This window comes from Cherax quadricarinatus, chromosome 66 (assembly GCF_038502225.1).
Source record: "Cherax quadricarinatus isolate ZL_2023a chromosome 66, ASM3850222v1, whole genome shotgun sequence".
Classification (NCBI taxonomy): domain Eukaryota; kingdom Metazoa; phylum Arthropoda; class Malacostraca; order Decapoda; family Parastacidae; genus Cherax; species Cherax quadricarinatus.
In genome coordinates, this window is record NC_091357.1 from 17280834 (window position 1) to 17301413 (window position 20580).

General features: G+C 42.4%; 1 protein-coding gene across 6 annotated transcripts in view; it reads left to right on the plus strand.

The window, feature by feature from the left end:
• LOC128704122 (zinc finger protein 135) overlaps positions 1–20256 on the plus strand; it is a 34389-nt gene extending 14133 nt beyond the window's left edge. For 2 of the 6 annotated variants that reach the window (XM_053799168.2, XM_070099135.1), the window contains exons 2-4: positions 4115–4200; positions 10970–12413; positions 16194–20256. In XM_053799168.2, the coding sequence (XP_053655143.2) occupies positions 10991–12413; positions 16194–16858 (2088 nt within the window). In that variant the 5' untranslated portion in view covers positions 4115–4200; positions 10970–10990 and the 3' untranslated portion in view covers positions 16859–20256. The remainder of the gene's footprint in view (positions 1–4114; positions 4201–10969; positions 12414–16193) is intronic. The other 4 variants (XM_070099136.1, XM_070099137.1, XM_070099138.1 and 1 more) reach the window with 3 other exon arrangements.
• Positions 20257–20580: the final 324 nt, after the last annotated feature.

The following is a 20580-nucleotide window of genomic DNA, read 5'->3' on the forward strand; positions in this document are numbered from 1 at the left end:
AACTGTTGTACAGCCACATCAGGAGGAAAACACCAGTCAAGGACTAGGTAATCAGGCTAAGGAAGGAAGGAGGAGAGACAACAAGAAATGACCGTGAAGTATGTGAGGAACTCAAGAGATTCAAAGAAGTGTTCACAGAGGAGACAGAAGGGGCTCCAGAAAGATGGAGAGGTGGGGCACACCACCATGTGCTGGACACAGTGCACACAACCAAGGAAGAAGTGAAGAGGCTTCTGAGTGAGCTAGATACCTCAAAGGCAATGGGGCCAGATAACATCTCCCCATGGGTATTGAGAGAGGGAGTAGAGGCGCTATGTGTACCCCTAACAACAATATTCAATACATCTATCGAAACAGGGAGATTGCCTGAGGCATGGAAGACAGCAAATGTAGTCCCAATCTTTAAAAAAGGAGACAGACATGAAGCACTAAACTACAGACCAGTGTCACTGACATGTATAGTATGCAAAATCATGGAGAAGATTATCAGAAGAGTGGTGGAACACCTAGAAAGGAATGATCTCATCAACAGCAGCCAACATGGTTTCAGGGATGGGAAATCCTGTGTCACAAACCTACTGGAGTTCTATGACATGGTGACAGCAGTAAGACAAGAGAGAGAGGGGTGGGTGGATTGCATATTCTTGGACTGCAAGAAGGCATTTGACACAGTTCCACACAAGAGATTGGTGCAAAAACTGGAGGGCCAAGCAGGGATAACAGGGAAGGCACTACAATGGATCAGGGAATACTTGTCAGGAAGACAGCAGCGAGTCATGGTATGTGGCGAGGTGTCAGAGTGGGCACCTGTGACCAGCGGGGTCCCACAGGGGTCAGTCCTAGGACCAGTGCTGCTTCTGGTATTTGTGAACGACATGACGGAAGGAATAGACTCTGAGGTGTCCCTGTTTGCAGATGACGTGAAGTTGATGAGAAGAATTCACTCGATTGAAGACCAGGCAGAACTACAAAGGGATCTGGACAGGCTGCAGACCTGGTCCAGCAATTGGCTCCTGGAGTTCAATCCCACCAAGTGCAAAGTCATGAAGATTGGGGAAGGGCAAAGAAGACCACAGACGGAGTACAGTCTAGGGGGCCAGAGACTACAAACCTCACTCAAGGAAAAAGATCTTGGGGTGAGTATAACACCAGGCACTTCTCCTGAAGCGCACATCAACCAAATAACTGCTGCAGCATATGGGCGCCTAGCAAACCTCAGAACAGCATTCCGACATCTTAATAAGGAATCGTTCAGGACCCTGTACACCGTGTACGTTAGGCCCATATTGGAGTATGCGGCACCAGTTTGGAACCCACACCTAGCCAAGCACGTAAAGAAACTAGAGAAAGTGCAAAGGTTTGCAACAAGACTAGTTCCAGAGCTAAGACGTATGTCCTACGAGGAGAGGTTAAGGGAAATCAACCTGACGACACTGGAGGACAGGAGAGATAGGGGGGACATGATAACGACATACAAAATACTGAAAGGAATTGACAAGGTGGACAAAGACAGGATGTTCCAAAGATTGGACACAGTAACAAGGGGACACAGTTGGAAGCTGAAGACACAGATGACTCAAAGGGATGTTAGGAAGTATTTCTTCAGCCACAGAGTAGTCAGGAAGTGGAATGGTTTGGGAAGCGATGTAGTGGAGGCAGGATCCATACATAGCTTTAAGCAGAGGTACGATAAAGCTCATGGTTCAGGGAGAGTGACCTAGTAGCGACCAGTGAAGAGGCGGGGCCAGGAGCTTGGACTCGACCCCTGCAATCTCAACTATGTGAGTACAACTAGGTGAGTACACACACACACACTGCAAGGAATTGATAAGGTGGACAGAGACAGGATGTTTCAGAGATGGGACACAAAGAAAAGGTCACAATTGGAAGTTGAAGACTCAGATGAGTCAAATGGATGTTACAAAGTATTTCTTCAGTCATAGAGTTGTCAGGAAGTCTAATAGTCTGGCAAGGGATGTAGTGGAGGCAGGAACCATACGTAACTAAGACGAGGTATGATAGCTCATGGAGCAGGGAGAGAGAGGAGCTAGTAGCGATCAGTGAAGAGGCGGGGCCAGGAGCCGAGTCTCGACCCCTGCAACCACAATTAGGTGAATACACACACACACACATATGAATGTGCACAGGTAAGAAGGGAGGCCCAGCAACGATATGAATGACATAGCAGCTAAAGCCAAATCTGACCCGAAGCTGTTGTACATCCACATCAGGAGGAAAACAGCAGTCTAGGACTAGGTAATCATGCTGAGGAGGAAGGAGGAGAGATCACAAGAAACGGCCACAAAGTATGTGAGAAGCTCAACATGAGATTCAGAGTGATCACAGAGGAGACAGAAGGTACTCCAGAAAGACAGAGAGATGGGGTACACCATCAAGTGTTACACACAATACATACAACCGAGGAAGAAGTGAAGAGGCTGCTAAGCGAGCTAGATACCTCAAAGGCAATGGGGCCGGATAACCTCTCTACATGGGTCCTGAGAGATGGAGCAGAGGCGCTATGTGTACCACTAACAACAGTCTTCAATACATCTATCGAAACAGGGCAACTACTTGAGGTATGGAAGACGGCAAATGTAGTCCCAATTTTTAAAATAGAAGACAGACATGAAGCATTAAACTACAGACCAGTGTCACTGACATGTATAGTATGCAAAGTCATGGAGAAGATTATCAGGAGAAGAGTGGTGGAGCACCTAGAAAGGAATGAGTTTATCAGTGACAGCCAACATGGTTTCAGGGATGGGAAATCCTGTGTCACAAACCCACTGGAGTTCTATGACAGGGTGACAGCAGTAAGACAAGAGAGAGAGAGGGGGGTGGGTAGATTGCATTTTCTTGGACTGTAAGGTGTTTGACATAATTCCAAACAAGAGATTAGTGCAAAAGCTGGAGGACCAGGCAGGGATAACAGGGAAGAGCACTGCAATGGATCAGGGAATACCTGTCAGGAAGACAACAGCGAGTTATGGTACGTGGTTAGGTGTCAGAGTGGGCGCCTGTTACGAGTGGGGTTCCACAGGGATCAGTCCTGGGACTGGTGCTGTTTCTGGTATTTGTGAACGACATGATGGAAGGAATAGACTCTGAAGTGTCCCTGTTTGCAGATGATGTGAAGTTGTTGAGAAGAATCCAATCAGATGAGGACCAGGCAGAACTACATAGGGATCTGGACAGGCTGCTGGCCTGGTCCAGCAACTGGTTCCTGGTGTTCAACCCCACCAAGTGCAAAGTCATGAAGATTTGGGAAGGGCAAAGAAGACTGCAGATGGAGTACAGACTAGGGGGCCAGAGATTACAAACCTCACTCAAGGAAAAGGATCTTAGGGTGAGTATAACACTGGTCCCATCTCCTGAGGTGCACATCAACCAAATAACTGCTGCAGCATACAGGTACCTAGCAAACCTAAGAACAGCATTACGACATCTTAATAAGGAATCGTTCAGGACCCTGTACACTGTGTGCGTTAGGCCCATATTGGAGTATGCAACACCAGTTTGGAACCCACACCTAGCCAAGCACATAAGGAAACTAGAAAAAGTGCAAAGGTTTGCAACAAGACTAGTCCAGGGGTATGTCCTACAAGGAGAGGTTAAGGGAATCGACAAGGTGGACAGACAGGATGTTCCAGAGATCTGACACAGCAACAAGGGGTCGCAGTTGGAACTTGAAGACTTAGATGAATCACAAGGATGTTCGGAAGTATTCTTTCAGCCACAGAGTTGTCAGGAATGGAGTAGTTGGGAAAAGATGTAGATGAGGCAGGATCCATACATAGCTTTAAGAAGAGGTATGATAAAGCTCATGGAGTAGGAAGAGTGACCTAGTAGTAGTAGTGGCCAGTGAAGAGGCAGGGCCAGGAGCTGTGACCCAACCCCTGCAACCACAACTAGGTGAGTACACACATATACACACATACATATACACAAACATACCATATTTGTTTGTTGACTCTGGCTCTTCCACAATAGAATGCAGTATTTGCTACAAAATCTGTTGTGTGGTCACTGCTAAATGATAATTTATATATGAAGTTACTGTAGATGACACAATAATGGCCCTAAATTGCAGATTGACCTTTTTACTCAACAGAGCTGCATCTAATTGGTCTAAAAGGTTCCTCTTTATGGGTTCAGCAGTGAAACCTTCCCTCGACCACTATCAAAAGTCATTTCAAGGTGTGTGATGAATGTTACCAGCGTTACCTCTACTGTAGTTGGGAGAGAAGGCTTCTTTTACACTGCTACTGTATTTAGAATGTAGTCTGCTTTCAGACTACTCTAACTCAGAATAACCAGAATAGATACATCTTGATTTTGCTATTTTTTTCCCTTTTCATGAAAGGTCACTTTTGTTATTAAGGTTAACTTTTGAGGAAAGTTATAATGCAAGAAAAATTAATACACTGCAGAGGCTTCTTTTATTTTTCTTGAGTTTATATAATCTTCCTTTAAATTTTTTACTTGTCCCAAGTAAAGGTCTCTTGATGAAAGTAAGTGAAGCTGCCCTTTGCTACTTGGGTCACACCTAATTGCATATCAGTTCCCCAGGTGCTATGTGATCCCTATGGGTTCAGCATATTCTCTTAAATATAATAATACTGTAATAATAAATTTGCTGTCATGTGTAAAGATAAATGTGTAGTTAACTTGTCTCGGTTTAAAAAATCTTCATAATTAATAATACTTCACACTTAAAATTCTCTGAACACACACTCTTACTACTATTTTTTTTTTTTTTTCACTTTCTAACCATATTAGCTCTTGAAAGCCCTTTTGTTAGATTTCTTTTTCACTATGTATATATTGATTTATTTTTCAGTCTTGGACTGCAGCAATAATTAAATCCCAGCTCCATTTCTGGTACTTTGTAAATAGCCTGGTTAACGTTGGAAATTTTTCATCACCTGCAAAACTTTTCTCACTTTCCTCAGTGAAACTTTCATTCATATGGTTTAATTTTTGTTTGTATTGTTAATTGATTCTCTACTCTCTACAGAACTTTTACTTACTGGGTGACTCTTATGTACATGGTTACATGGCATACTACTCTCATTTTCTGTTTTTGAGAGACTTAGATAACTAACTCCTAATATCAAACCATCTTTTCATGTGGAAATTGTGCCAAAGTAAGCTTATGAGATCATATATTTTACATCTGGGTAGGTTACTAGGTGAATTATGTTAATGATGCCCTGACTACTTTTTAATGGCTAAAGATATGTTAATACTCCTTTCTGCTCTTGTCATTATTTCTGTAGATGTTTCTGAGGTATCACTGATTCCCAGTTAACCTCATGAGGTTTTTCATTGCATATCTTGCTTGTACTGTATTGAGAAGGAATAGTTCAATTTCATAGTCTTACAAAGGATTCAAATGTCATGAATTCTGTTTATTAAACTTTATGAATAATATCTGTATACTCCTACTCTAAAGTTCCCTGTAATGTATATAACCTCAGTTGATGTTGAGAACAGACTAAATTTTTACTTGAGATGAGGTAAAACATGTTGGTCTGTGTTTCTAAGTAATTGATGTCATTAGTATACGAAGAAATATCTAGAGGCTCTTTAGAGTAAGATATACAAAGCACGTGTCACCTCTTGTCTTGGAGTGACTGCAATAGTATTGATCATCCTGGACATTGTTGCACTATCATCTGAATAGCTGAATTAATTTGTGCTTGGGGAAGGGGAAAAATGATAGTTTAGATGAATTGTCCTCGGTGAACACAGAAAGTATTGATAAAGTATCTTATTTTTGCCAAATTATACAGCCAATGACCGAGTGCAATTATTCTCTCCCCTCTCTCCTACCCCCTTTTGAACATTCCCCTTCTCATTTCTCTCTACTCCCCCTCCTCCTCATCATTCACCCTCACCCTTGCCAACCTTGCATTTCTGGACCCTCCTGGACCCACGCTTCTCCTCCCCTCTTGCCTTCTTTCACAACACTGCTCCCCTTCCCCTCCTTTCTTGTAATTGTTTCCAACCTTTTCTTCGTTCTCTAACCCACCCCATCCTTCTCCCCTTCCAGTTCACTCTTCCCTCTTTACCCTTTCCTTCCTTTTCCCAGATTGCCCCTTTCTACCTTATCCAGTTTACTTTCATCCCTTTCCTGGCTCATCTCTTTTTCCACTTTCCCCTCCTTCCCACTGCTGGCTCTGCCTTTTCATGTGTTCTCCCTTTTTCTGTTTTCCCCCTTAACTGTGTTCTCCCCTTTTCTGTTTTCTCCCCCCTTCCTCTTTTCTCTTTACTGTTTACTCCCAACCAGTTTCAATTTTCACTGTTCTTTCCCTAGTTTGCACCCACTCACCACCCCCTAGCCCTCTAACCAATTTCCAACCCCTCCCTCATTCTGATCAGCTCACCTCGTTTTCCCATCCCCCAGATCACCCTATCTCACCTTTATCTGTGTTCACCCCTTTCCTAGTTTACTCCCCATACCACATCCGTCATGGTTCCCCCCCCCCTCCCCTTCAGCACAACTCTGATAGTCATCCCTCAGTCACTCTTACACCCTCACAATCACCCTTCACATGCCTCACAATCACTACAAATCCCTCACAATCACCATCCAAATTCCTCACAATCACCCTCAACTTCCACTTTCTTCCCTTTACCACCACTTCCATTCGCCTCTATCCTTGCTCATATCCACCACTCATTCTCACTTCCACCCCCACCTAAACTCACCATCTCCACTCATCCCCCACCTTCACTCACCCCCTGTCACCTTCCACTCACCCCCCTTACCTTCCACTCACCCCCCTTACCTTCCACTCACCCCCTTCACCCTCCACTCACCACCCCACCTTCCACTCACCACCCCACCTTCCACCCACCCCCTCACACCCGTCACCTTCCACTCACCCCTCACTAACCCCCTCACCCTCTACTCACCTCCCTAACCTGCCACTCACCCCCTCACCCTCCACTCACCCCCTCACCCTCCACTCACCCCCTCACCCTCCACTCATCCCCCTCCACTCATCCCCCTCCACTCACCCCCCTCCACTCACCCCCCTCCACTCACCCCCACTAACCCCCTTACCCCCACTAACCCCCTCACCCTCCACTCACCCCCTCACCCTCCACTCACCCCCTCACCCTCCACTCACCCCTCTTACCTTCCACTCACCCCTCTTACCTTCCACTCACCCCTCTTACCTTCCACTCACCCCTCTTACCTTCCACTCACCCCTCTTACCTTCCACTCACCCCTCTTACCTTCCACACCCCTCTTACCTTCCATTCACCCCTCTTACCTTCCACTCACCCCTCTTACCTTCCACTCACCCCCTTGCTTTCCACTCACCCCCTTGCTTTCCACTCACCCCCTTGCTTTCCACTCACCCCCTTGCTTTCCACTCACCCCCTCACCCTCCACTCACCACTCACCCTCCCTCACCCACCACTCACCCTCCCTCACCCACCACTCACCCTCCACTCACCCACCACTCATCCCCGTCCCCCACTCACCCCCCCTCACCTTCCACCCCCCCCCTCACCCACCACTCACCCCCCTTCACCCACAACTCATCCCCCTCACCCACAATTCACCCCCTTCACCTGCCACTCACCCCCCACCTTCCACTCACCCCCTCACCCACCCCCCACCTTCCACTCACCCCCTCACCCACCCCCCACCTTCCACTCACCCCCTCACCCACCACTCACCCCCTCACTCACCACTCACCCCCATCACTCACCACTCACCCCCATCACTCACCACTCACCCCCATCACTCACCACTCACCCCCATCACTCGCCACTCACCCCCATCACTCACCACTCACCCCCATCACTCATCACTCTCCCCGATCACTCATCCCACCACTCACCCCCTCACCTTCCACCCACCCCCTCACCTTCCACCCACCCACTCACCCCCTTCACCCACCACTCACCCTCTCACCCACCACTCACCCCCATCCCCCACCACTCACCCCCATCCCCCACCACTCCCCCCTCACCTTCCACCACTCACCCCCCACTCATCCGCCTTCACCCTCCACTCATCCCCCTTCACCCTCCACTCATCCCCCTTCACCCTCCACTCACCCCCTTAACTCCTTCACCTTCCACTCACCCCCTCACCCTCCACTCACCCCCTCACCCTCCAAAAACCCCCTCACCCTCCAAAAAACCCCATCCACTCCCTCTCTACCCCCCTTAACTCCTCACACCCCCTCTACCCCCATTCAGTACCACTTACCCCCTTTAACTCCACTCTCTTTACCTAAACTCAACCCCCTCTACCTCCCCTCCCCTCTGCCTTCACTCACCCCCTCTGTCTCCACTCCCCTCTTTACCTTCATCCCCCTCTACCTCCTCCTCCTCCTCATCTCCTCTACCTCCTCCTCATCCCCTCTACCTCCTCCTCATTCCCTCTACCTCCTTATCCCCTCTACCTCCACTCACCCCATCTTTGCCTCCACTCGCCCCCACTCCTACTTACCCCGCATTTCCAATACCCATACTTGCTCCACACATTTCCACTACCAACACTTCCACCCATATCCTGCCTTCACTCACCCCTGCTTCCACTCACCCCTGCCTCCACTACCAAAACCTCACTTCCACTCACCCCTGCCTCCACTACCAAAACCTCACTTCCACTCACCCCTGCCTCCACTCCTACCACCTCACCTCCACTCACCCCACTTCCACATCTCATCATCACCACTCACCTCCACTTCCTTTCCCCCACTGTCTTATGCCCCCCACTACCTCATCATCACTATCTCTTCACACCCTCCCCCACCATTCACCTTGCCTCATTTCAAGACATCCCAGCATTACACCCCTCCCATTTCAATCCCTCCCTAACTTCCCCTTCCCCGATTGCAGTTGATTGCACCCCACCCCCTTTCAGCTTAACCCACACTTCCCTCCCTCTCACTTGATCCCCAATTTTCCCTCCCTTCCCATGCACCCAGTTATAACTTTACCCCTCTACCCTCCCCTCACCCCATCTGTTCAGACCCCAGCCTTCACCCACTCCCCACCCCCATGATGCCAGTTCGTCTTCTCTCCCCACCCTCCCTTCTCACTCATGTTCTGCTCACCCCCCTGACTCATTTATATCCCTCACCCCTCCCAGTGCTTGTGCCTTCCCCCTCCCCTCTTACTTTATCTTCTTTACTTCACTGTCATCCTTACTCTAGCTCGCTCTTTATTCGTATTCATTTTCATTTTTATCCTCGTCCCATACTCCCTTATTGCTGTTGCTTCCTCTCTTCCCCCTTTCTCATCTTGTCTCCTATAGAAGTCGTGCACACCCTTCAGTCACCCTTCCATTCTCCCTCCTAACTGTACTTTTGCCATGCTGGTTCCTTCTCTCTCGCACTCTCTCTCTTTCTCATGCTCGCCTTCATCTCCCTCGTTCTCCCTTAACATCACTCACTCCCCTCTCCCTTCTTACCGTCCCCTTCCCTATCTCCCTAATGATCTCTTCCTTCCCGGCCTTTCCTCTCTCTCTCTCTCCCCTTCCTCAATATTCTTCCCCTCTCCCTCCACAAGTTTCCCCCTATCCTCCCCAACTTTTGCCTGCTCTCCCCTCGTCCCCTCCTACTCAACCTTCCCCTTCACCTCCCCAACTTTTCTCTGAACTCCCCTCTTTCCTCCCCCTCCTTTCCCCTTACCCTCACCCTCCGCCTGCTTTTATATTTCAAGTCTGGTTGTGAGAGATTATGATGGTGGCAGAACCTCCAAGTGGTGTTGTTTTAACGCAGGGTCTCCTCTCCTAACCAGATACGACAGCTCACTTTTTCCTCTCCATAATAGGATGTCAGCTTTGTGTAAGCATTTTGCAGCAAATATTTATTTTATGTGATTATGCAGTCAGTTGGAAATATTTTAAAGTTAAAGATGCTTTGTCATTCTATAAATAAAATAATTGTTCATGAAAAGTTCATTTTTGTAAATTTTAGTACTGTAAAGAATGTATAATGAAAGAACTTGAGGCATGCACACCATCTCTTAGTTTCTCTCATTGTAGGGTAGGATATAGGGAGGGTTTCACCTGTCTGTGTGATGACTTATGAGGAAGAATAAATGGCCAAGTACAATAATTAGTCGTGTAGAGTTTTATTGTCTGATGTGACAGGTAAAGGGATGATAGTGGTTGCTGATGTTGGTAGTTGTTGCCTCTGCAATACTCTTGAACTTATTGATTTTCTTCACCTTTGTTAAAGGGATGATTTGAAGTCAGTTATTGTCAGCATCAAGAGTGTTTAGTAATGAACCTGTCAATATTTTTTTTATTTAATGGGAAAATTAATATATAATTTTTATTATTGTTGTTAATGAACAGGTTAATGAACTGCCCACTATATTTTACCCCTTTGATAGTCTATTCGTGCATAATTCTAATTTTATCCTTTTTTGACCATTTGTCTCTCCTTATATTCTTTTTTTATTTTAGTGTATTCGAGTTATTAACACAGTTTGTCTATTTAGTTTCAATTAATTTGCATGAATTATTTTAATGGCATGTCCCAGTTTTATGCAGATTTGCATGGCTGTTTTTTTGCTTATCATCAACAGTGCATAAATTCTTTATTTTTTTTATTCCAGAAGTGATGTCAGAAATACTATATTTCTGCAATATTATGCTATGCTACTAGCATGGCTTCCATATTGCTGTGACACTGACCGCTGGGAAAGGCAATGTGATATCGCGTCGATGCTGTTGAAGCTAACGAGGGGCGGGAGGGAAACAGAGAGGGTGGGCCGCTAGATATGAACTAGGGAGGGGAGGAAAGGCAGGGAAGGGTGAGGGGAGCATCAAACAGAGGGGTTACCTCGGTGCTACACTAACCTAGAGAGACCTGTAGGGATCAGTGGTGAAAGTGTTGGTGTTGTGTGCTGGGGTGTGTGTGTGGCCCTGATGGTTGTCCAGTAGAATTGTGTGGGTGGGCCTGACAGCCTCCCTCTATTGCAGGTGTGTAGGCATAAAGGCGCCATGGACTTCACAATGAACATGATCGACAATGGTCGGGGGATACCTGCAACACAGGCTGCTGCAGTGGCTGCCATGGGAGGTCAGGTGACCTACCAGGCACATGCTGTCAGTGTCGCCCCCACAGTCAGCCAGCAACAGCAGCAGCAACCGCCTCCACCACCTCCACAACAGCAGCAACGTGGCAATCTGCATGAGAGCGATGGTGGGGCAGGGTTGGTGGGGGAGGGCAAGGTTCAGGAGCTAACGAAAGATGACTCCCAAGGAGCCTTCACTCCTCCCCCCCGAGTGTCTTCTGTTGCATCACATGAAAGTCGCATGGAAAAGGGTACTGACACCACAGATTTTGAACCACTAATTAAGGTTGAGATTAGGGGGGGTATACCAGGGCTCAACACAGGTGGTGAGAAGGACAAGAACGGTATTGTTCAGTTGCATTTCAACAGTGTCAACGAGGTGTTACATTATTTTTCTCAGCGGTCAGTGCCACAGCACATTGATGCCTTCAATCTTCTTACCAATCCAGACCTGGTGCGTAATATCAACCCTGACCTAGTGCGCAACCACTTCCTCTACGTGCCCAATCCTCAGGAAGGGGTGCGGGTAGCGTCCAACGGTTATAGCTCCGGAGGATCCAACTCAGCCCAAACTCCTCCTGCACAAGGTGGAGCAGCAACGTCGCCTGTGGTGGTCAAACAGGGTTCAGGCAGCAGTGGTGGTTACAGTAAGCAAGGTGATAGGCGCCGAGAATCCAGTCAAGGTTCCCTGACACCTGGCACAATCATTCCCAGACCAGGGGTAGACCAGTCAGGGGCTTCATTTGTATGCTGGATTTGTGGTTTAGATTTACAGAAATCGCTTCAGTTTGAAGAACACATGGTGGACCAACACAGTGTGGACAAACCCTATAGGTGTGATGACTGTGGGGTTACATTCAAACGCAAAGCACACTTGGATCGCCATCGCCGTATCCATCTGCCCACTCGGCCCTATCAGTGTGGTGTGTGTGGCAAAGGCTTCACACGGAATGAACATGTGAGGCGTCACTCGTTTACTCACTCTGGAGAGAAGCCCTACCACTGCCCAACCTGCAACAAGACATTCTCACGGCGGGAACATCTCACCAAACATCTGTTGAGCCACACCAAACCGCCAGGACCCCACAGTCCACCTCCGAGCGGCCATCCTCACACCCCAGGTGAGTATGAGTACTTATGCTCACCTGCGGAATCACCCAACCCTCCTCAGCCACAGCTGGGGGCAGCAACAGTTACAGCTGCAGCCATCACCTCTCTTGGTGGGGCAGGCCAAATTCCGTCCAGTCTTCTGCATGCAGCTGTACCACAATTGCTGCCACCTTCCACTTCCCACAGTAGCATCAAGCACCAGCAGCCTCACCACCGCCTGGCTGCACACCATAGTCAAGGTACCACATATCACCACACTACAGTCACATGATTCATTTCCTAAATCACTACCTATTGTTCTCACATACTGATAATTTGATCTATCCCATGAGGACACTAATCTTAAGATACATAGTATAACTGGTATAACAACACATACCTGTAGAATCAAAGATACTCTAGCATACATATGGATGTAGCATAGACCAAGGTTTACTGTAGAAAATTAAATATAATCTTCCACTTCAGATAATATTTTCATGCATATTAGTTCTCCAACTAACCAAATTAACATACTCAAATATCATGGTCCTGAGCACATGGGCTTACCTCGGAGGAATGAAGAAGGTATGTTTAAAGCTAAGATTCTTAGTCATCATTAATATTCTAATACTGTACTTAACAGTAAAAAAAAAAAAAAGTAAAATCATTATTTCTTCTAAACAATGACTAAGAGTCTTTCTGGCCAACCTGTTGTTGTTTTTAATGTTAGAGGGTATGATAAAGACATAATGTGTTTGTAATTTCATGAGTTCCATCTGTCAGTTTTTTGCTACTTTAGAATTTCTAATGTGTTTTGACATTCAAGAAATATATACCTAGCTTTATAGATTTCTACATCCTCATAACCTAAATCTTGGTTAATGTAGATTACGTCATTTACATTTAATCTTTTTGGTTATTGTTTTTTTTTTAACTCCGTTAGCACATTAAATGTATTTAATCTTAGAGTGGAAATTTGGATCAAAATGCTGTGATGCTGCTTTTGGCATGCTGAGTAATCATCGCACAACATAGCTTCAGTGTGTTGTGGATTTAAACGCATTTATTTCACTATTGTCATATTCCCTCTAACATCATTAATGCAAGATTTATACTACAGTACATTATTCAGAGAATTAAAAGCAAGCCTAACCAAGCAAGGTAAGTAAATGCACTTAGTTTCACTTGTTCCAGTATACTATCTAGTGATGTTGCTTTGATTTTTATGCTTAATGGAGTGTTGGTGGCTGTCAACAGAAAATGTTACTTTGTTGTTATTCTTTAAACTGAAATGGTGTAATTCATTGTATCCATTGCATTTGGGTTAACATTCAGTACTTTACTGTGCAGTATTAAAATCACATTTTAGGATTATATGGGAAATACTTCCTAATCAGATTAGAAATACAGTACTGTACTGCACTTGCTAATTATTGGGATTTAAGATACAGTACTGTACATGCTATTTATTTTGACTATAATGCACTAGCTATTTATTAGGGTCATAAATACTATCCTAGGTAGTAGGTTGGTAGACAGCAACCGCCCAGGGAGGTACTACCGTCCTGCCAAGTGAGTGTAAAACGAAAGCCTGTAATTGTTTTACATGATGGTAGGATTGCTGGTGTCCTTTTTTCTGTCTCATGAACATGCAAGATTTCAGGTACGTCTTGCTACTTCTACTCACACTTAGGTCACACTACACATACATGTACAAGCACATATATACACACCCCTCTGGGTTTTCTTCTATTTTCTTTCTAGTTCTTATTCTTGTTTATTTCCTCTTATCTCCATGGGGAAGTGGAACAGAATTCTTCCTCCGTAAGCCATGCGTGTTGTAAGAGGCGACTAAAATGCCAGGAGCAAGGGGCTAGTAACCTCTTCTCCTGTATATATTACTAAATGTAAAAGGAGAAACTTTCGTTTTTCCTTTTGGGCCACCCCGCCTCGGTGGGATACGGCCGGTGTGTTGAAAGAAAGAAAGAATAAATACTATACTGCATTTGCTATTTATATATAATAACCTGGGTTTCTGTGGACAAAAATCTGTAGTCACATAGTCTACCAAATATAAATACCTATCTTTGCCATATTTCATGCTTTATTTATGTAAGAGATGCATTCACTCAAAAACAAATAACTGTGGCATGGTTGCTGCCAATTTTGCTCTTATAGTTGAAAATTAAAACATTGTATTGCACCTTATGCTAATTACTGCATAACAAAAATCACAACTTTAGCTTGCTGTGATGTAAGAAACATATATGAATACTCCTGATTGTATATAGTTTAGAGTTCATAAAGGTTTACATTGACTCAGGTTAGGTAATGCAATGCAATATACAATACCCATATTTTTATTAGGTAAATTATTGTTTGCAATATCATGTTATGTGTATCAGGTGACTTGACAGTGTTGAAATGTGTAGCCAAAAACACATCCAAATAGTTTAGAAAGCTACTGGTGTTCCTTAACTCTGATAATTGCAGGAATTCTTGCATGATTAGTGCAGTGTTTTGAGTTTTCATCTATATTTTTGACTAAGTATATTTTCATTTAATTTTATTTACTTTTAATAGTTTCTTTGTAGTCTGCATGCTTCATTCTTTAAAAAAAATTTCTATCTTCATTTAAGACAAGAATTGGAATCAGTTGTTCATTTTGCATAACATTACTTAGTTGTATTGTGTTTATTCACTAAAAATTACCTGTTAGATAATTCTGTAACTTGTAAACTACAAAGTAAAATTGAGAAGATTTTTGACTAAGCACTTTTCTGCATGTATTATCTATTTTTAATATAATTAAAAAATTTTAGTCAACTTATTTAATTTTGCTTCATGGTTTATCTTTTTTATGTATGTAAGTTAGCTGAAATAATTATTAATTTGTGAGTTATAAAATTATATTTATTTAATTGAAGAATTTTCAACAGTATTTGGATAGCTCAAAAACATGTGAATAATGCCAAAAACAGAAAAAAAATTCCCAATAACATGTCAAAAAAAGTAGGTAGAGTCATAGATTAGGACTTTTCCTATCATACATGACATGTACAGTAGAATAATAATTGCATTTTGAATGTTAAGTACACAAGTACTTTTTTTTTTTATACCTATGCCTGAAACATACTAAGTGGTAATACTACTTTTTCCCAAATAACTGAATATTAAGTGATTTTTTTTTTTTTTTAATTTTCAGTAAATTACTTTGACATTTTTGACTGTATAAATACATCATATTATAATTATAGGATTCAGTATTGTGGTTTTTCTTCATGTAAGTAATATTTCTTAAAAAATTTACTTTTGGACATCAAGAGAGCAAATGCATCTTCCATTTGTGGGTTTTTTACTTTCAGAATTGCTCTGAGTGTAGTAGGGATTCTAGTCAGACTCAGATATTTGTATAAATTGACATCCAAAAGTGAACATGCCCCATTGGCATTCCATACACAGCATTACTGTCAGCTTTATCTAAAGAGCAAGTAAAATTTCACGTGATAACTGTTAACATGCATATCTGTCTTCATTGTCAACAAATATCTTTCTTTTACTCCTATGAAAACCTCTTTCCAGTTGCTTTGAAGGTTTCATGAATGCTAAGAGCAGACTGGCTATATACATGATAGTCCCCCCCCCCCCTTTTTTTTTTTTTCTCTCTCTCTCTCAGGGAAGGGGGGTAGATTGGCCAGTCAGAAAGACCGTTCTACACACTTGCCCAATGAGAGATATTTTTATAATTTACTTTAAAAAAAAACTTGATTTTCCAAATACTGACTTATATTATGGTGCCTATAATTGTTTCATCATTTAGCAGATGATATTACCTAATATTTCTTGCTAATTAAGAGTACAGTACTAAACTTAATCATAGAAATAAATTTTATTGATTACATATTTACTTGCACTAATCAGTCCTTTGTTAGTAATTAGTAATGGAATATTGAGAGAAGCTATGCACAGTATTAAGACATAAATCCTTACAAGACAACTAGCTTAAGTTGAATATAATAGGAACATTATGTTTACAGGTTTGGCAACAACGTTGTTGCTACAGACTACAGATCAGAATGGACGACTGGTTACGATTAACCAAGGTACTGGAACTGCAGTACCTACTTCAGTGGTGACAACAACATCTAGTAGCCATCATGGTCAAGGTAACAGTAGTCACACAGGCAGTTCTGGAGGATCCACCCGTGGTCTTAATCATAATGGTGAGCCTGTTCCACGTCCTTACCAGTGTGGAGTTTGTGGAAAGTCTTTCATCCGTAATGAGCATCTTCGACGTCATGTGCTGACCCACTCTGGCGAAAAACCTCACGCGTGTGGAACATGTGGCAAGGCTTTCTCACGCCGTGAACATCTAACTAAACATATGAGGTCTCATATAAAGGTAGCAACACCAGGCTCAGTCCAGTCCAGCTCCCAGCCCACCCATGGTTCCATCCAAATAGGTGGTATATCAGGCAGTGTGGCTACACCCCAACCCACCCCAACTGTGGCACAAACTGCCACTGTGTCATTACCAACTCCTAGTGTAGTGGCAACAAGTAATGCCCATCAACAACCCCCACCACATGGAGTGACACATACTGTTGCAGGTTCCCATGGTACACCTGTTGCCCATGCTGCACACCTACCCCCTGGAACTCATTATTTGCCAATGTTTGGATTGTTGGCAGAGGTAGTGTGAGAACCTCACTGGCACAATCTCACAATCGGCAGCCTCTTAATTTACAGATGTCGGCAGCACATCCCTTGCTCCACGTGATGATTACCATGCAATACAGATAATTCTTATCTATATCCAACTACCCATACCTGATACGGTGCTTGGCCAGATCCTGGTGGGGCTGGGGCAAGTGTGGTGCTGAATGATGCAAGCTGTAGATAATGTTGTGCCATGATCTCCCCGTAGCTGTGAGCACTAGATTTTTTCTCTGTTGTTGCTAGTTTGTTGGTGAGCAGGGCTATGCCTCACTCATCCACTAGGTATATGTCAGTCACCCTTGTGTGGACCCTTGTCTGACCCTTGATCACATTCCAATCCCTTCTAGTTGTCTCTTTGGCTACAGTATAAAATAAGGGGAAATTATTGTTGTGAACAACTGAAAGATTTTATGATTAATATTTAAAATTTGCATTAAAGCTGTATGCAATTCTATGTACTTAGAGTTTGTAAAAATTGGATTTTTTTTTGAGAGAGAGAGAATTTTGGAAGTGATTAATGCACCCTGCCAAAGTTTGATAGTTGGATTACTAGGGACAGCCATTACCCCAAAGTGTCAAGGCAGCTCGCAACATGGAGACCACAGACAAGGCACCAAGTGTTTTGTTGTTCTCTGTTTCCATGTAAATTTTTTTTTTTTTTTTTTACATGGAGTTCATATTTTGAAACAAACTTTGTCTGTGTGCATAGACCATGTTGATGTATTGTAGTGTAACTTGTAAAGAAGTACCTTTTAATTGTAAAGCGATATCCCTATAATTATTTTTAGGCGCTTTCTTCATAAGCTTATTGTAGATGTCTTAAAGGTAGTGTTTTATAATAGAGAAATGCTTTGTCAGTTTTATTTTTTGTTTGTTTTTTGAGCCACACAAAGCAGATTTAAGAGATTATTTTGATGTCCAAAGTTATCAGTCCTACTCCTACATTAGTCCAGAGGAAACCTAATAGTGTCAGTTTCATGACATGATTTTTTTATTATTATTAGCCTTAGTTTTCATAGAATTAGATCCTTGGCAGATTTGACAGACTGCATGTTATCCTGCCAGAAGTCTTGAAATGGTTACTTTGTCTAAAGGTGCTCAAATAGATGATAACTTTGGATTTGCTTATTTTAAATCATATTTAATATTAAAAGAGATCTGAATTTTAATCCCTCAGTGAGAGGTCAAGTTAATGGCAATCACAAACCAGTTGTTTTAACAGTCTGACATTGCAAGATGTTTTATTTTTCCTGATGTCTAGATGTTTTGAATCTTTGATACTTTGAGCTTTTTGCATATTTATCTTTATGGCAATTTGCCATTAAATGTGGATTTTGATTCACGTAAACTTTTTTTAATAGGTTTTTGGTCTTGCCTGCAGTGATCCATGAATTACCCAGCCTGTAGATTTGCTATTGCCAGCATTTTGTGTTTGGTTCCATTATAACTACATTATAATGTACATGATGGAAGGGGCATTCATGAATGATTGCAAAAAATCTTTGGATTTCTTTTTTTCAGAGCACAGGCAGATCTAGTAGAAATTATGGTTGCCTAAAACACATGGTGTCTTACGATCAGTAGGTATACCAGGACAAATTTTTTTGAAGATGCCGACATTTAACCTATTTGCATAATACAGTATTTGGTAACTGATTGCTAACTACATGTTATGCAAGTGTCAGTGAATGAGAAATTTTAATGCTGGATTATTTTTCTTTTGAACTTCGTATAAATAAGCAATTGGACCTTGCTTCAAGCCTTTGTTACTTGTTGACGTAATATATTTTCCAGATTAAAAGTTCATACCAGAAGTTAGTGTGCGTTACAAATCTGAGAACTGCCTCTCTTTGCCTTTATTGTAGTCCCAAACCATATGTCAGAAGGTGACACTCATATGATTTTTAACAAGTTTATTTCCTTTTATAATGCCTTCAGATACTTATGTAATATTGCTCTATACTAAGGATTCCTATTTTTCATGGGAGAAAATTAATATAAAGCAAGGTCCATGTGTACAATCCACATTGTACACAGAAATAATTTTTTATTTCTTGACATTTTAAGAAAAATTTTAAGATCAGATGAACTGTTAGGTGCTGTGGTGGCTGTGTGCTGCCTTCAATTGCTGATGTCCACTGTATGTAATGTAGTTGGTGTGTTCAGCATCTGTTACCTTTACAATGATCTAAAGAGCTGTGTGTTCGTAGTTATTCAAGAAACGCCTAAGGGGAGTCTGCTGCTTAAATCCTAAAATGGTAAACTTCATTGGTAGTCATGCTTTAAACATTTCGGCAGATATGACTCAAAATTATAAAACATTTGCATCGTATGCCAAGTCAGTAAATCATATCATTAATTAAATTCAAAGTGAAATTTTCTTTCAAAACTTTTACTCTGCTATTTTGCATGCTTGATTGCATTGGTGAAGTTTGCCATGTTCTCCAGTGATATCATGTTTATCCTTGTTAGTGATCAGTCGCCACATATTCCAAAGTGCGTGTTAGTTGCCAGATATTTTCTTTTGTTTTTGCTTCCCATTGTCAACCATCCTCCTCATGGGGTTTCTTGAATGCATAATTTTTACTTAAAATTTGTGAGAGTACAAATTTTTTGACCAAGTCATTAAATGTGTCATTTGCCTGGTCTGGACTGTTCTCTGAAGTTTACTGGAAATACTCAGTCTGATATAAATTTATAACCATGGGTATGAGGGTCATCCTATTTTGCTGTTTTCCATTGCTGCATATTAGTTTTCAATAAATTGCTTATTGAATCTTATTTATATCTTAATAGCTAAGAGTATTGCTTTCTTAACTTCTTTTACCACTATCAAAATTTTAATATATTGTAAGGGCTCTTTTTGAGTTATTACAAGATCTTCACGAGAGTTAACAGTCCATAAGTAAATCCCTCCAGAAGTGTGACAAGGTCAGGGATTTGGGGGCCCCTGGCATTGCTGTAGTTTAGTTTTCTTTTTGCCTTTGTCATGATTTTTTATTGTAGGTGGGTGAAGGGGGAATGCAGTTTCTGTAGATGTGTTAAATGTATTCATATATTTATGTTAGGATGTGAAAGGTCTGTACTTTTCCATAACTGCAAAATATGAACTGTGTGAAAGTGTTTTGAATATATATGTATATATATATATATTATGTATTTTCAAAAATAAAAATGTACAGTGCTACATATTAGATATTTGTTGGATAATTACAAAAGTGTTTGAGGCTCTTGATCCCTGATTCTGTTACACAATGACTTCAGCCTTGAAGTATTGACCAACAGTGTTAAGTTTGGGTAGGAAATAATAAAGCAAAGACAACATAAAAGCAAATATAATTGTATTGCATTAAAAAATTTAAAATAAAACAGAGGAAGTGGCTCGTCTGTGTTGTTTTACCTGAGACGCATATCTGCATATAAGACAAGTATGTGAAGTGCTACCTTTGCACGTCTTTCAGTGTTGGAAAACATTTTAGATGTCTGACATTCCACTTTTCACCCACTAGAGGAAAGGAACTTACTACAGAAAAAAAATTGTTACCCATTTTAGAGAAGAGCTTGAGCACTGGAATGCTAAGATGAACTAAAACCTTAAAAATATGAATGATCAAATTAGTAAAATTTAGTTCTAGTTGAACCATCCGTGACTAATAACCACAAAAAATTCTTCTATGAATATTTTCGAATGCTTTTATGTTCATT